This window comes from Serinus canaria, chromosome 21, assembly GCF_022539315.1.
Source record: "Serinus canaria isolate serCan28SL12 chromosome 21, serCan2020, whole genome shotgun sequence".
Classification (NCBI taxonomy): Eukaryota; Metazoa; Chordata; class Aves; order Passeriformes; family Fringillidae; genus Serinus; species Serinus canaria.
Genome location: NC_066334.1, coordinates 5,284,593 through 5,301,325, shown reverse-complemented (window position 1 = coordinate 5,301,325; position 16,733 = coordinate 5,284,593). Strand labels below are relative to the sequence as shown.

The 16,733-nt window shown below is 45.2% G+C and overlaps 1 protein-coding gene across 1 annotated transcript; it reads left to right on the top strand.

Annotated features, from left to right (window-relative positions):
* The first annotated feature begins 9,905 nt into the window (after positions 1–9,905).
* On the top strand, positions 9,906–10,950 carry LOC103820812 (transcription factor HES-5-like). Its single transcript, XM_009095571.4, has 3 exons — positions 9,906–9,968; positions 10,400–10,580; positions 10,709–10,950. Exons 1-3 carry the CDS (start codon positions 9,906–9,908, stop codon positions 10,948–10,950), a joined length of 486 nt encoding a protein of 161 aa, XP_009093819.1.
* Positions 10,951–16,733: the final 5,783 nt, after the last annotated feature.

Below are 16,733 nucleotides of genomic sequence, written 5' to 3'. Positions count from 1 at the left end.
CCGATGTATGAGGAGATGGAACCTGTGGGAATCACTCAGGTGTGAATGGTGAAGGGAAAAAGTAGTTATAGGGTAAATTACAGATTTTGGGGTTTGGGTACAGGGGGGTTATGGAGGCAAGATGGAGGAAACAAGGCAGGTCACAAGACTCTTCTTTCTTCTTCTTGTCGTCCATCTTCTGCTGTGATGTTGGCACTTGGGGATTGGTCTGGGGTGAGGGTGCACTGGGTGACGAGGGTGACAGGTATTGGGGATAAAAGGTAAATCTGATATTCGTAGTTTTTGATATAAAAGATGTGCCCGCCTTGGGGGTGGTCAGAGTGCCTTTGGCTGCCCTGCTGGTCAGATCCAGGTCGGGCAGAGAAGGGACTTTGTAGATAAGAAACCATAAACAATTCTGAAGACCGAAAAAACCCAGAGTCCAGACTCATCCTTTGAGACACAGCCTGCCAGAACCATCCTGAGCGTGTGTGGGAGCAGAGACAGACAGACGGACCCCACAGTGACAGATCTCCCACGTGCTGCCAGGTGGGCTGGAGGTTTCTCCCAAGCACCCTGGATGGTGCTGAGTTCACTGGAGCTCCCTGAAAGTCCCCAGGAGCTCCCCATCAGCCCCTGCCCTGCCCTGGCCAAGGGAGGACACAGCCTGTCACTGGCAGGGCACTGGGGGCAGCCAGCAGGAGCTGCTGGGCTCCTGCTCTTCCATCCTTCTTTGGTTTTGGGAGGGTTTTTTGGGAGATGGGGGCATCCAGCCCTTCCAATGGGCTCTGCACCTCTGTGGGTCTGGCACTGCTGCCAACCTCTCAAATATCAAAATTTGGTTTTGAAACAGGCTGAACATCACGGAGGTTTGACAGAAACAATTTGATGTTTCCCATAAAAATAAAAGCATTTTGATGGATTTTTTTTATACTGAGCAGTTGGATTGATAGAATTAATTTTTTCTCTTTATAGAATGATGAGGCTTGGACATGAAGTCCTGCTGAAGGCCCTAAGCAGAATGAGTCCCAAGACTCAGCAAGCCCCATCTGCGTGGGGCAGATATTGAATCGCTCAGAGGCCAGGGAGGGCAGGGGGGGCAGATAAGAGCCAGAGGCTTCCTGGGTGTCCCCTGAGCCTCCTTTGATTGTCCCTGCCTTGGGAACAAGTCTGCAGCCTGAAGCTGACTCTCCCTTATGCCCCAGTGGGTTGCTCCTTTTCCCTTGAGCTCAGCCTCAGTTTTGGGGTGAGTTTTGGGGTGAAAGTTCCCACTGGAGCCCATTTTCTTGTGCTTGGCAGCCATCAGTCACCAGGTGCAGAGCACAGTGGATGTGTGTCAGGGGACAGAGTCCCAGGGCTCCCGTGAGCTCCTGCCCTGCCAGGCCGGGTGGGTTTTGGAGACATCTTTGTGTGGTGGGGTGCACAGGGGTCCCAGGAGGAGGGAAGAGATGAGAATCCTGGCTCCATGTTTCAGAAGGCTGATTTATTATTTTATGATATATATTACAGTAAAAGGAAATGATCTATTAAAACTGTATCAAAAGAATAGAAGAAAGGATTTCATCAGAAGGCTTGAAAGGAATAGAAAGGAATGAGAATAAAATCTTGTGACTGAGCAGAGTCTGAGATAGCTGGGCTGGGATTGGCCATTAATTAAAAACAACCACATGAGACCAATCACAGATGCTCCTGTTGCATCCCACAGCAGCAGAGAATCATTGTTTACTTTTTGTTTCTGAGGCCTCTCAGCTTCTCAGGAGAAAAATCCTAGCAAAAGGATTTTTCAGAAAATATGCCTCTGATATTTTTGCCACTCTCAGCTGGCAGCAGAATGAAGAGAGGGTGTCTGATAAATGGAAGAAGGGTTTCCAGGAGGTGGAAAACCTGCTCCTGAGCCAGGCAAAGGACTGGCAGAGGGGCACACAGGAGCTGCCAGGCCATGGGCAGGGTTGGGTGCCCTCATCTCCCTCCACAGGGCAAGGCACGTTGTCAGATTTCCTCCCATTCCCTCAGGAGTCCATTCAGGGCACGCTGCTCCCTCTCCCTGAGGAGCTCCAGCCCCAGGATAACCATCCCTGCTGACAGACAGACAGACAGACAGACAGACATACAGACATACAGACTTGCCCAGGGACTAAGCCCAGCTGCAGGTCTGCAGGGGTGTGAATAAGCAAATGAAAACTCAGTTTACTTTCTGGAGAGATGGGGTTATTTTCTGTTGAACACAACCGTAAGTATTTCCTAGATTGGGGATTTGAGTTTACCTTCCTTTCCAGCCATGTCTTGGGCTTAGAAAAATTATTCTAAATAACATTTTCAAAGGCCACTGCTGCACTTGAGGGCAAAGGAGAGCTTTGGTATCTGCTTCTCTGGGTGGTGCATGGCTGTGAGTGTGGTCCAGCCTGGAAATCCAATTCCTCCCACAAGCAAGGGAGCTGGCCCCACTCAGAGATGCCAAAGCTAATTAAAACAAAAGTTGGTGCTGAGCTTTTTTGCAAACCAGATGTCTCCAACAACCTCTTGGTCATAGAAGCCTGCGACCTGTAGGCTGTTTGAAATCTTGAAATCTTGGTTTTCTGCTCTCAGCCTCATTTTCCCTCCTTTGTAAACCACTGCTAATAATCCATCCTCACCCACGGAGGAGGTCGCTGAGAATTCATTAGCTGGTATTTGTAAAGCACTTTGAAAATGCAAAGCCAGTGCATTATTCCTACTCTTCTGGATGCTTTCCATGTTATTAAAATCAGGATTTCAGAAAGGCTTATCTGGGATCAAAACAGCATCCCAAACTTGAAAGGAAGCAAGACTGTTAAACCATCAACTGTCGCCTCCCCTGCAGCCAGATGTTAAGCCCTAAAGAACTGAAGTGGCACAAGGAATTACTTTCCCAAGTTCCCCCAGCTGGGCTGACAGGCCTTGATCAATGGTTTTCTCCACGGTGAGGGCTATGCAGATGGTCTGCCCAGAGCAAGGTTTCTGTGCAGTACAAAGGGAAGTCAAACACCATTTCTAATTCAGCTTGTAGCATGGCACACTTCCTTTATGCCGAGCCTGAATGGCCTGAATGGGAGAGCAGTGTGGGAAACTGGAGGGAACTCCACACTCACCAGGGCTGTGGGGCTCTGAGACACCCCTGTCCTCAAACCACATCTGCCTGTGACAGCCAGGGGGGGAAAGGAGTGACAGATTGAAAAATCAGATTATGAAACCTGCAGGGAGGGAAAGCAAACCACGAGGAAAAAGGGAAAAATAATAAAAAAATAAAAAATAAAAAGGAAGGAAGCTGTGAAGGCAGAAAGAAATTGCACCAGCCAAGCAGCAGGACAGGGAGGAAATGTAGGGAAGGGTTGGGAGAAAATGTAGGGAAGGGTTGGGAGGAAATGTAGGGAAGGGTTGGGAGGAAATGTAGGGAAGGGTTAGAGAGGAAATGTAGGGAAGGGTTGGGAGGAAATGTAGGGAAGGGTTAGAGAGGAAATGTAGGGAAGGGTTGGGAGGAAAGCTGGGAGGAAATGACAGAAAAAGGAGTTGCAGAGCACAGTCTTGCTCATCCACCAAAGCCAATTGTCCCACTGGAGGTGGGTCAGACTGCTCTGAGAATTCTGAGCCACATCCCCTGTTTGCCTCTCTAACGCCCCAATCTGTTTAATACATCCCAGGAGATGCAGCAGCTCCTGTGGAGCATGAGGGTATTGAGAGAGTTCTGTGTGACCCATGTGGAGCTATGGGAGCTGAGAAAACTCAGTCAAGTTTTACACCAGCAATACCAGGGGGAGAAAAGACATGAGAAACAACAGATCTGAATCTTGGTTTGGTATTTGGCAGGAGAAAATTCAGATTTTGATAAATTCTGAGGTAGGCGTGGAGGTGATTTGTATTTACAAGTTTACAGAGATCAGGAAATTGCTCCAGAGGTACAAAATCTGCAGAGCAAATCTTGGAGCCCAAATTCTGTTGGCCTCAGTGTGGATCTCAGTAAGGCCCTGGGGATTGGACCCATTTCATTTCCCACCTCAGGATGCTCTGCAGGACTCAGCCCTAAATATCCCAGTTTTGCTGTTTCTCCTGTTCCCAGTTCATCTCTGCCCCTGCTCCCCTTTCTGAACGAGTTACTGACACACAGCTGGCCAGGTTTGTTTGCGGGGGAAGTTTGCTGGGGAAGTTTGTTTGCTGGGCAAGTTTGTTTGCTGGGGAAGTTTGTTTCCTGGGGAAGTTTGCTTGCTGGGCAAGTTTGCTTGCTGGGCAAGTTTGCTTGCTGGGGAAGTTTGTTCTGGGAAGTTGCTTGTGGGGAAGTTTGCTGGGGCAAGTTTGCTGGGCAAGTTGCTTGCTGGGAAGTTTGTTCCTGGGCAAGTTTGCTTGCTGGGGAAGTTGCTTGCTGGGCAAGTTGCTTGCGGCAAGTTAGCTTGCTGGGGAAGTTTGTTTCCTGGGCAAGTTTGCTTGCTGGGGAAGTTTGTTTCCTGGGCAAGTTTGCTTGCTGGGGAAGTTTGTTTGCTGGGGAAGTTTGCTTGCTGGGGAAGTTTTCCTGCTCCTACTCTGGAGTTTCCCACACCTTCCTTAAGCCCATTCCCTGCTGTCACAAAGGAAGTGTGCCCCACTACAAACCACATTAGCCACGGTGCTTGGCTCTCTTTGTGTTCAGTGGGAAGGGCCTGCTCCCCAAAGGCCATCTGGGCAGCACTGCAGCATCTCTGCAGGCTTGGGAAGGCAGCAGCATCCTTGGGGCTTCCCAAAGGGCCAACAGCTGGCAGGGATTCTGGGGCAAGGCTGGTGTTGGTGGCCTGTTTCAAACATCCAGATGTGTGGGGTTTGTCAGGTCCCCAGGACGAGGTGAGAGATGAGAATCTGACTCCATGCTCTCAGAAGGCTGATATATTATATTATATTATATTATATTATATTATATTATATTATATTATATTATATTATATTATATTATATTATATTATATATACTTCTATTATATTCTCTTATATTATCTTATATTCTATTATATTATATCTATCTTCTTTCTATTATCTTCTATTCTCTTCTCTTCTACTTATCTTCTCTTCTTCTCTTCTCTTCTCTTCTCTTCTCTTCTATCTATTATCTTATCTTCTCTTCTCTTCATTCTTCCTATTCATTCATTTCACCTTCTCTTCAGTATCTTCCATTCCCTTCCTCTTACATTATCTTACATTATCTTGGTCATCATCATCATATTATTATATTATTACTTATGTTATATCACTTATTATATTATATTATATTATGTCCTGTACATTATTCTAATATAATCTAATAATATAATATAACTATCATACAATTATATATTATATAATTACATTATTAATAAAATTATACTATATTATATTAAAATGCTATAGGATACTAAAAATATATATACTATATATTATACTAACTAATATATATGCTAAATATATAAATATTAAATGTATAAATATTATTATAAATATGCACTAAATAGATATACTATAAATACTATATATATAGTAATATATACTATATATATATGGTATTTACAGTATAGATACACAATATATACTCTATATAGATAGATATAATATAATATAATATAATATAATATAAGATAATATAATAGAATAATATAATATAATATAATATAATATAATATAATATAATATCATATAATATAATATCATATCATATATCTAATCTATCTAATACTCATATAATCGACTCTACTATAATCTAATATACATCTAATATAATCTAATATATATCTCTAAATATATTTATTTTTTCTAACATATGTGTATTAAAACTATCCTAAAGAAAGAGCAAGGATAGAGACAGAAGGCTTTACAAGAATGAATAATAAAAACTCGTGGCTGACTCCTCAGAGTCCAACACAGCTGATGGGGATGGATCATTAATTAATCAATCCAACCAATCAAGCACGCACCTGTTGGCAAAGGATCTCCAGCCCACACTCCAGAGCAGCAAACACAGAGAAGCAATCAGATAATTATTGTTTACATTTCTCTCTGAGGTTTCTCAGCTTCCCAGGAGAAGAAATGCTGGTGAAGGGATTTCTCAGAAAATATCCTGGTGCCACAGGTCCAGTGTTTTGGGATCCTGATGAGCTTTCTCTGCAGCAGTGTGTGTGTTTGGAGGGGGAGAGGTGTGATTCCCAATTCATTCTTCTTAGTGCAGACTCTGCAATCTTTATCATAGGAGAAATTTTTGATACCACTTCTTTAGGATTTCCAGCCAAAGCAGAGCATTAATTTTGGGTTATTGAGCATCTAACTTGAGTAACTCTTCTATCTAGGTCAGTAATTGGCCAATTTTTCCCCTCAGAGCTTGTGCAACCAATGAGAAAATAAAAAGCTGTTTTAAATACACGTTTTTATTTCCAATTCCTTAAAATCTGTGTGTGGCAGAGCAAGGATGTAGGAACCTCAATGGGTTTGCCACCCAGGGGAGATTTGCTGCATTCACCTCCCAGTAATACATGGAATATTGTAATTCTTATTATCACACCCATTTCAAGTAGGCAGGGCTTCAGCCTCTCCAGCAAAAGTGGAATGCCACAGAAAATTATTTTTTATTTAGTTATTTTTTTCTTAATTTCTTTTTTGTTTTACTGAGCATTTGGACTTTGTGTTCAGCCTCCTCAGGTGCAGGCTCTGGGTCACTTTGGAGAGGAAATTCTGAGCACTGACCCCTCGACTGTGCCATGCACAACCACCCCCAGGAGCGAGGAGGGTGAGGCTGACATGACTGCTCCCATGGAATTGATGCAGTTTTTGCCTGGGTGCTGAGTGGAGCATCAGAGGAAAGCAAAAAGAGGGAAACAGCAATTGTCTCTGGCAAAACTGCCCTGCCCATCACAGGACTGGCACTTTCCTTCTTCCTGAGCTCAATTAAATGAGCTGGAGAAACGAGTCCCAGCTCTGGAGTTTCTGTTTCAGGGAATCTCTTGCACAGAGGGCAGGATTGGTTTGAGAGGTGGAGGAATTAATGTAGTTTTTATCTGGGTGCTGAGTGGAGAATCAGAGGAAAGCAAAAAGAGGGAAACAGCAATTGTCTCTGGCTAAACTGCCCTGCCCATCACAGGACTGGCCCTTTCCTTCTTCCTGAGCTCTATAAATGAGCTGGAGAAATGACAGCTCTGGAGTTTCTGTTTCAGGGAATGTCTTGCACAGAGGGCAAAATTGGTTTCAGAGGTAGAATTACAGAGGTGGAGGAATTAATGTAGTTTTTATCAGGGTGCTGAGTGGAGCATCAGAGGAAAGCAAAAAGAGGGAAACAGAATTTTTCTCTGGCTAAACTGCCCTGCCCATCACAGGACTGGCACTTTCCTTCTTCCTGAGCTCAATTAACGAGCTGGAGAAACGAGTCCCAGCTCTGGAGTTTCTGTTTCAGGGAATCTCTTGCACAGAGGGCAGGATTGGTTTCAGAGGTGGCATTACATGGGCTCAGAGATAATCCACAGGCTTTGAGGAGAACATGTGAAACGGTGTCACAAAAGCTTTCCCACAAGTTGACATAAAAGACCCTGAGCTCAACAGCTGCTGCTCTGTGCTGGGAGAAGGGAGCCCATTCAGGGCAGCACAATGGGGATGGAAAAGCAGAGCCTGGAAGGGGTCATTGAAGCCTTACCTGGTGCTGCAGAGGGAGGGAGAAACGTGTCCCCGTGCTCTGGGGGTGTGTGCTCACACTGAAGGCCCTGGGTGGTCACACACACCCGTTAATGGAAAGGTGAGCTCACCTACACTGAATTAATGTGAGTACAACGGGTGTTTGCTCACTGCAGCAAGAGCTCCACAAACATCAACCCTGGCATCACCTGAGGGATAAATTGCTGGCAGATCTGGTTCAAGATTTCCAGCAGGAATCCCTGGCTGTGTTTTTATGAGAAAAAAAACTGATAAAAACCTGATAAGAACCTGCACAGCCTGTGCTCACCTCCTGAGCACAGGCTGTGCATCAAACACAGCAACTGGCCCAGGGGAGAATGATGAGGAATCAGGAATTTGATTTATGAGGATATAAATGAGGATATAAATCTCTTCTGCACCCACTTTGCCTTTGTTCATAGACTAAATGAAAATATTTAGAATAAAATGTGTTTTGGGGAGGAAGCAAGAGGCAGCATGTGATACTGAAGTGATTCTGAAACAATCCCAAGTCACTCCTCCACAAGTATTTGTCTTGCAGGTGTTTGGAAACAGAAACATAAAGCACTTATGAGAGTTTTCTTAGGGGCTGCATAAAATTCTGAGGGAAGGGAACAAGGATCAAAAAGCTGAAAATGTTTTCCTGAATGGGGATTTGAGTTTATCTTCCTTTCCAGCCACTTCATGGACTTAGAAAAATTATACTAAATAACATTTTCAAATGTTTTTTAATGTTATTGAAAATAACATTTTCAAATGTTATTAAGTATAATTTTTGTACGTGAGTATAATGTAATCTATATATATATACACTAAATATATATAAAATGCATATATACTAAATATATATAATATTTAGTATAATTTTTGTGTGTGAGTGTAATATAATCTATCTATATATACACTAAATATATATATAAATGCATATATACTAAATATATATAATATTTAGTATAATTTTGTACATGAGTATAATGTAATCTATATATATATACAGTAAATATATATAAATGCATATATACTAAATATATATAATATTTAGTATAATTTTTATGTGAGTATAATGTAATCTGTATATATACACTAAATGTATATATAAATGCATAGATACTAAATATATATATTATCAAGTATAATTTTTGTGTGTGAGTGTAATATAATCTATCTATATATACACTAAATATATATAAATGCATAGATACTAAATATATATAATATCAAGTATAATTTTTGTGCATATAAGTTTTGTGTGTAAATTTAGTATATTTAGTGTAATAATTTTGCGTGCTTAAAATGGAACATTTTTATTTGCAGTGAGTCAAAGCAGGAAGGTGTTTTCTGCTTGCCATGGGCAAAGCTGGTGCCAGAGTCTCCTGTGGGAGAGCCCCAGGTGGAAAGCAGGGTGGAGGTTTTGGGGGATTTCTTGTGAGAGTGTGTGCAGGGGTCCCAGGAGGAGGAGGAGATGAGAATCTTGACTCCGTGTTTCAAAAGGCTGATTTATTATTTTATGATATATGTTATGTTAAAAACTGTACTAAAAGAATAGAAGGAAGGATTTAATCAGAAGGCTGGCTAGGAATAGAAAAGGAATGAATAACAAAGGTTTGTCTCTGACTGAGACAGCTGGACAGCTGGGCTGGGATTGGCCATTGATTAGAAACAACCAGATGAGGCCAATCCCAGATCCACCAGCCCACAGCAACAGAGAATCATTGTTTGCATTTTGTTCTTGAAGCCTCTCAGCTTCTTAAGAGGAGAAACCCTCAGGAAAGGATTTTTATCAAACATGTCTGTGACAATTTCTGGTCGCCAGGAGCTGCTGGCGTGTGCCGGAGCAGCAATCCCGCCATGGGCAGCTGGCCTTCCTCCTCCTTCCTCCTCCTCCTCCTCCTTCCTCCTCCTGCCTGTGAACCCCGGGCTGCCCCTGGAATGCCACTGATCCTTGGCATTACTCAGCAGCCTTTCCCTTGGCAGGGCAGCTCTTTCCCAGCTCCTGGCACACGCGGGACCGCGCTCGCGGCCTTCCGGGGCGCACGCACTCCCCACCTGCTCCTCTGGGAGAAGGAGGTCATTTATCCCTGAGCTATTCAGTGCCACTGGAGCATGCAAGAATAGCTGCTTCTCCCTTTGTGCTGGCCCTGGCAGGGATTGGCCGGAGAGTGTGGGAAACGCCACCGAGCCGCAGACCCACACGCTCCCACCGTATAAATACGGGCTGTGGGCAGCTCCCAGCAGCACCTTCCTCCTGGATCCCACTCCAAACCCTCTCCCTGCTCAGGACAGATGGCTCCCAGCGCCGTTTTCTTGGAGCCCGACAACCTGCTGACACCAAAGGAGAAGAACAAAGTAAGTGCAGGCACAGCAGAGCAGTTTGCAGCAGCTGAGACCTTGCCTGGCTCTGCTGAGGAGCAGTGGTGGGCAGCCAACAGCCCTGGGGAGGGTCAGGGAGAGGATCCTTTCATCACAGGGCTCTTTTCCTTTGCTTTTTGCAGCTGAGGAAGCTGGTGGAGGGTCAGGGAGAGGATCCTTTCATCACAGGGCTCTTTTCCTTTGCTTTTTGCAGCTGAGGAAGCTGGTGGAGGGTCAGGGAGAGGATCCTTTCACCACAGGGCTCTTTTCCTTTGCTTTTTGCAGCTGAGGAAGCTGGTGGAGGGTCAGGGAGAGGATCCTTTCACCACAGGGCTCTTTTCCTTTGCTTTTTGCAGCTGAGGAAGCTGGTGGAGGGTCAGGGAGAGGATCCTTTCATCCACAGGGCTCTTTTCCTTTGCTTTTTGCAGCTGAGGAAGCCGGTGGTGGAGAAAATGCGCCGGGACCGGATCAACAGCAGCATCGAGCAGCTGAAACTGCTCCTGGAGAAGGAGTTCCAGAGGCACCAGCCCAACTCCAAGCTGGAGAAAGCCGACATCCTGGAGATGACTGTCAGCTACCTGAAGCAGCAGAGCCAGCTGCAGATGAAGAGTAAGTTCTGAGTTTTCTTTCCGTCTCCATTTTACCACAAATCTGTGACTGTTGTACGAATCTCAAGCCATGGACAGCTGTTCTAAACTCTTCTTTCTTCCCTGTCCCTCTTTTCTTCCTTCCTCCAGCTGCAGGATCCTTCCATAAAAGCTCCCAGTTTGACTTCAGAGAGGGCTACTCCAGGTGTTTGCAAGAAGCTTTCTACTTCCTCTCTCTCCACAAAGTCCGCACTGAAACACAGACCAAACTTTTAAGCCACTTCCAGAAGAGCCAGGCAGCTGCTCCAGAGGTTCCCTTCTCCCCTGGGAACGCCAGTGCCCTGAAACAAGTGTCTCCAAAGGACAGCAGCCCTCTCTGGAGGCCCTGGTAGTCAGGGCAGTCCTCACTGCATGGACCTGTGACAGTCCAGAGGAAGGATCTGACTGCATCTGATAGTCCAGCTCTCATCCTCTCTCCTGTAGGGAATTTTATTTCCCCCCTTGTTTTATTTATGCATGAGAGAACGCCGTGCTTTTGGCTCTTTTGGGATCCTTGGCAAAAGCTGAGGTGTTCTGTTCAGTGCTGAAGCTGTGTAGGCACTGCTGCAGTGCTGCCCAGGCAGGGGCAACGTCTTCAGAGTGAGGGAGGGTGTTTGTAAAAGTTACACTTGAGATAGGAATTGCTGTAGGAGATTTCCTCTCCTATTCCCAGTAAGAGCCAGCAGCTTTGCTCTGGCTTGGCTGACAGCTCTGGTTGGCTCAGTCACACTGGAGGATAAAGTTATTACTTGGTTAAAGTATTTCCCTCTGTTTGCTTTTGTGCAGCATCAAAAAAACCAGGTTTGGTTTTGGTTTGGATTTCTCCCCCACGGCCCTTTCATAGTCCTGTACATACGGTGTGAGGGATGAGCAGGAGTTAGGGAACTATGTGGAATATTTCTACTATTTGATGCTTTTTTCAATTTAGAAAAAGAGTATGTTGTTGCTTTATGTTAAAGAAAAGTAGTAGGTGACAGGCTTGATTTGTCAATGTTATACATTCTGGGTGTAAGCTATGCTGTTTTTAGCATTTTCATTATAATAATGATTTTTATCTGTATTGAGTGGTTGAATTCCTGGTGGATGTTGTTTCTCCCAGTGCTGGGACTGCCCTATGGCTCACCTGCATACTGTGTATGCATCTCTGTGTGTGTAGAGAGCAATAAAATGCATTTGTGTGCAACCTCTGTGTGGGTCTCTCCGTCTGAAGGATGTGCAGCTGCTTGCACCCCTGGGAAAGGCTGTCACTCTGGAGAAATGTGATTTTTGTCAAGCTCAAGGAGCTCTCATTCGTGTTTACTCCGTATATTCCCGTGAATCCCACCATGACAACCACCCCAAACCTCCAGGAGTGCTCCTGTCACACAGATTCCTGCAGAATCCCACCGAGCATTCCCTCAGTCCTGTCCCAAACCCCTCACCTGAGCAGCAGAGTCCTGCCCCTGCCCAAAACCTGACTCCTATTTCCACACCCTTTGCTCCCAAACTGAGCCCACTTTAGCTGAGTTTAGAGGGGTGGGTTTGGGCCAGGTTCAGAGGGGCTTCTACCAGGATTTGAGGGGTGGGTTTGTGCCAGATTTAGGGGGGTTTGTACCCGGATTTAAGGGCTTGGTTTGCCATGTTTTGAGGAGTGGGGGTTTGCCAGATTTAGGGGGGTTTGTACCTGGATTTAAGGGCTTGGTTTTCTGGGCTTTGAGGGGTGAATTTATGCCAGGTTTAGAGGGGCTTCTATCAGGATTTGAGGGGGGGGTTTGTGCCAGATTTAGGGGGGTTTGTACCTGGATTTAAGGGCTTGGTTTGCCAGGTTTTGAGGGGTGAGTTTATGCCAGATTTAGTGGGGTTTGTACCAGGATTTGAGGGGTTGGTTTGCCAGGTTTAGAGGGGTTGGTTTGTGCCAGGTTTTGTGGGGTTTTCCCAGAATTTAGGGGCTTGGTTTGCCAGGTTTTGAGGAGTGGGGGTTTGCCAGATTTTGAGGGGTTTGTTCCAGGATTTAAGGGCTTGGTTTTCTGGGCTTTGAGGGGTGAATTTATGCCAGGTTTAGAGGGGCTTCTATCAGGATTTGAGGGGTTGGTTTTTAACAGGATTTGAGGGGTTTGTACCAGGATTTGAGGGGTTGGTTTGACAGGTTAAGAGGGGTTGGTTTGTGCCAGGTTTATTGGGTTTTTTACCAGGAGTTAAGAGCTTGGTTTGCCAGGTTTTGAAGGGTGAGTTTATGCCAGGTTTAATGGGGTTTGTACCAGGATTTGAGGGGTTGGTTTGCCAGGTTTAGAGGGGTTGGTTTGTGCCAGGTTTTGTGGGATTTGTACCAGGATTTGAAGGCTCGGTGTGCCAGGTTTTGAGAGTTGGGTTTTGCCAGGTTTAGAGGGGTTTGTACCAGAATTTGAAGGCTTGGTTTTCCAGATTTTGAGGGGTGAGTTCATGCCAGGTTTAGAGGAGCTTCTATCAGGATTTGAGGCGTTGGTTTTTACCAGGATTTGAGGGGTGAGTTTATGCCAGGTTTAATGGGGTTTGTACCAGGATTTAAGGGGTCAGTTTGCCAGGCTTTGAGGGATGGTTTTTGCCAGGTTTAGTGGGGTTTGTTCCAGGATTTAAGGGCTTGGTTCTTACCAGGATTTCAGGGCCTGGTTTGCCAGGTTTAGAGGAGTTGGTTTGTGCCAGGTTTAGTGGGGTTTGTGCCAGAATTTGAGGGCTTGGTTTGCCATGTTTTGAGGGGTGAGTTTATGCCAGGTTTGGGTTAGCAGGTTTGAGGGGGTTTATGAGGTAGTACCAGGATTTGAGGGGTGTACAGGATTGTTTGACCAGGTTTTAAGGGGGTGGAGTTTATGCCAGTTAGGTGTTTTCCAGGTAGGGGGTTTGTACCAGGATTTGAAGGCTCGGTGTGCCAGGTTTTGAGAGTTGGGTTTTGCCAGGTTTAGAGGGGTTGCCTTGGGATTCCAGGGGTTTGTCAGGTTTTGAGGCAGTTGCCACAATTTGAGGGGTTTGCCAGGTGTTGGAGGGGTTTTCTCACATCACACCTGAGGAGCAGAACACTTCCCCAGCTCCACCTCTGACAGCAATCATGGAAATCCTTTTCCCTGTGGCTCTGCTGGCTGGTGCAGCCTCCCTCAGAAATATCTGGCAAAGGAGGGAAAGTTGTGTGCCCCACAAGTATGAAGAAGATGACTGTAAAGGGGTAATTTTGTAATAATACCCTGAAAAATGTCTGAGTTCTGCAGCTGAAAATTCCCCTCCCTGCTTGTTGGTGGGGCTGCTTCCTTTCCTTTGCAGCAGTGCAGGAGTCAGAGCCATCTCTCTTTTTGGGTAAGACATTAAAATCTGATTTGAGAGTGACCCAGCAGCGATTCTTGCTCTTGAGAGCAGTGGAGTTCCACTCTGACTCTGGCTGTTAGAGTGGAAAGAGCAGGGTTTGCTGGTGAAAGCTGAGAAAAGCTGGCTGTTCATGCTCTGTGCTCCCCTCTGAGCAGCACCAGCAGGTTCTGATGTTAATGAGGAGAAAGGAGATCAAACAACTTCTCCTGTGCAGGAACTTGGTGCCCACCCCAAAGAAACCAGGTCTGAATTGGACATGGTTTGAACTGTGCACAATAGGGATGCTTAAAAAACCCCAAGCACAACACCCTTTTTCTTTTTATTATTTTTTTTTCTTTTTATTCTTTTTTTTTTTCTTTTTATTCTTTTTTGTTCTTTTTTTTTTCCCTAAATCATCATGAAGAGAAAGGCAGCTGGAAAATGAAAAGGAAGGTTTGCAAAGGAGTTCACGAAACAGCCCAGTGGCACCTTGTGCAGCATCAAAGTTGGCAATAGCTGAGTGATCAAGGCACTGGGAGTGTCACAGGGGCTGGAAACTCTTCCTTTTTACACCCCCTCCAGGATGTGTGGAATGCCTGGACTTTTCCTCTTGCCCCATGGACAGCTGACACTTGGTATGCATTAATTATTCCACTTGTTGCTTGTTGATGGGAAAAAAATGGCTTTTTTTTTAATTTTTAATCCATTTTAAACATTCTGCATAATGCACAATGCAGCTCCCAAATGCATTTTTTTGTACAGATTTTTCAGTCTTTAGCAGAAAAGAAAGGAATTGTACACAGCAATTCCATGTAAAGCAAATTAAAAATAAAAATTCCATTGTGCCAAGCAAACCATGTAGCTTTGAGTAAAGGAAGTTAATATCCTCTGTGTCCACTGAGTCTAAAAAGAAAGCTTTTACTGAAGAAAACAAATTCTCTTTCTGGAGAGAGAATGTAAGTTCTTACTGAAGAAATTTCCTGGTACCTGCAGAAAGGAAAACTCTGATTTATTGTTGGCTTTACCTTAAGGAAAAGGATTATTCTGGAATCATCCCTGTGAACGTTTTTAGGGAAGAATTTGGTGAGGATAGAAATGCTTTAGTAATCAGAATTGTCTATAAAATGAGATGTGGAAGAATCTGGAGAGGCACAGAAGAAAACCCTAAATGGGTGTGCTGGGACATCTGGGAGGTGACATCCACATGACCCTGAGGAGTGGAAAAAATGGGAAATGGGGTTTTTTCCTCAAGGAAAATATGATAGACAACATCTTAATTTTTCCTTTTTTCCTTTTTTCTTTTTTTTTTTTTTTTCCCTGTGTTAGTTTTTTCATCAGAATTCCTCCTGGGTGTTTTTGCAGAGTAAGGTGATGTTTCAGAAACTCTGTGCTTTATAGGAATGGCTGTGCAGAATCCCAGCTGCTGCAGGTGAGCTGGGAGCTCTGCACAGCCAGGGACAGAGGGGCAGCATCAACCAGGACCAGCAATCCACCGACTAAAAATGAATTTATTTTTATTTTTGTTGCAGGATTCGATGTCTGTGGTCCGATGGAGCTGGAAGCTGCTCCTGTTGGATGAGGTTTGGTCCTTTAGGAGCTGGAGCAGGATTTGTCACCAGGTGGCAGCATGGGAGAGGGAAAGGCTTCGGATTCCTCCTGGGGAACATCAGGATCTTCCTTCTTTTCCTCAGCACGAAATGAAGCTTCTTCTCACTGTCTGCGATCCAAAGTTCAGCCGAACACCTCTGGGTGCAGGACTTGCCCAGGGCTGAGGCGTTTTGGAAAGGTGAGCCAGTGGTCAGCAGTGTGGGAGCTCAGCCCATCCCTCCTGATGTCCAGAGCTACCCAGAGAACCCTTGGGGGGCTCGGGAGCCTTGGAATGCTGCCAGAAGCACTTGGTGGATGGATTTTGATCCATCTGGGGATGTGCCAGCAGTGTATGAGGAGATGGAACCTGTGGGAATCACTGGGGTGTGAATGGTGAAGGGAAGACACAATTATAGGGTAAATCCCAGATTTTGGGGTTTGGGTACAGGGGGGTTGTGGAGACAAGATGGAGCAATCAGGGCCTGTCACAAGGCTCTTCTTCCTTCTCCTTGTCCATCTCCTGCTGTGGTGTTGGCACTTGGGGATTGCTCTGGGGTGAGGGTGCACTGGGTGACGAGGGTGACAGGTATTGGGGATAAAAGGTAAATCTGATATTTGTAGTTTTTGTTATAAAAGATGTGCCCGCCTTGGGGGTGGTCAGAGTGCCTTTGGCTGCCCTGCTGGTCAGATCCAGGTCGGGCAGAGAAGGGACTTTGTAGATAAGAAACAATAAACAATTCTGAAAACCAAAAAAACCCAGAGTCCAGACTCATCTTTTGAGACCCAGTGTGCAAGAACCATCCCAGGTGTGTGTGGGAGCAGAGATGGACAGATGGACCCCACAAGCAGGAATTCAGGGCCGTTTCTCTCCTCTCCAGTTTGTGTGTGTGGGTCAGGGGCTGCAGGGGGAGCTTGGACACAAACTGGGGAGTGTTCTGCAGTGGGAGGTGGGGTTAGCTAACATGAAAACAGAGAGGAACTTCCATGGGCTGGGATGGTTCACTCGGAGTTAACCCTCCCAAGCCCAGATAACATTTTAGTTGTCCCTTGAACAGCTGCATGTGCCAGAACTTTTGGTGGCTCATCTCCAGGGCTCCTTTTGGAGAGGAGATTTGATTTTGCAGAGTCACACAGGCAGTTACTGCCCTGTGATTCCCGTGCTAGAGAGAAAAGCATTTGCTGGAATAATATGGAAAACTACTGTTAAATGGTGGAAGTTTAAGATATTCTCATTAGAGTAGGATGCTTGCCAAGGAAAGCC

Excerpts from the sequence above, each read along its gene's own strand:
- LOC103820812 (XM_009095571.4), top strand. The coding sequence starts at position 9,906 with ATGGCTCCCAGCGCCGTTTTCTTGGAGCCCGACAACCTGCTGACACCA. Across the intron at positions 9,969-10,399 it reads CACCAAAGGAGAAGAACAAA|CTGAGGAAGCCGGTGGTGGA; the intron begins GTAAGTGCAGGC and ends TGCTTTTTGCAG. Across the intron at positions 10,581-10,708 it reads GAGCCAGCTGCAGATGAAGA|CTGCAGGATCCTTCCATAAA; the intron begins GTAAGTTCTGAG and ends TCCTTCCTCCAG.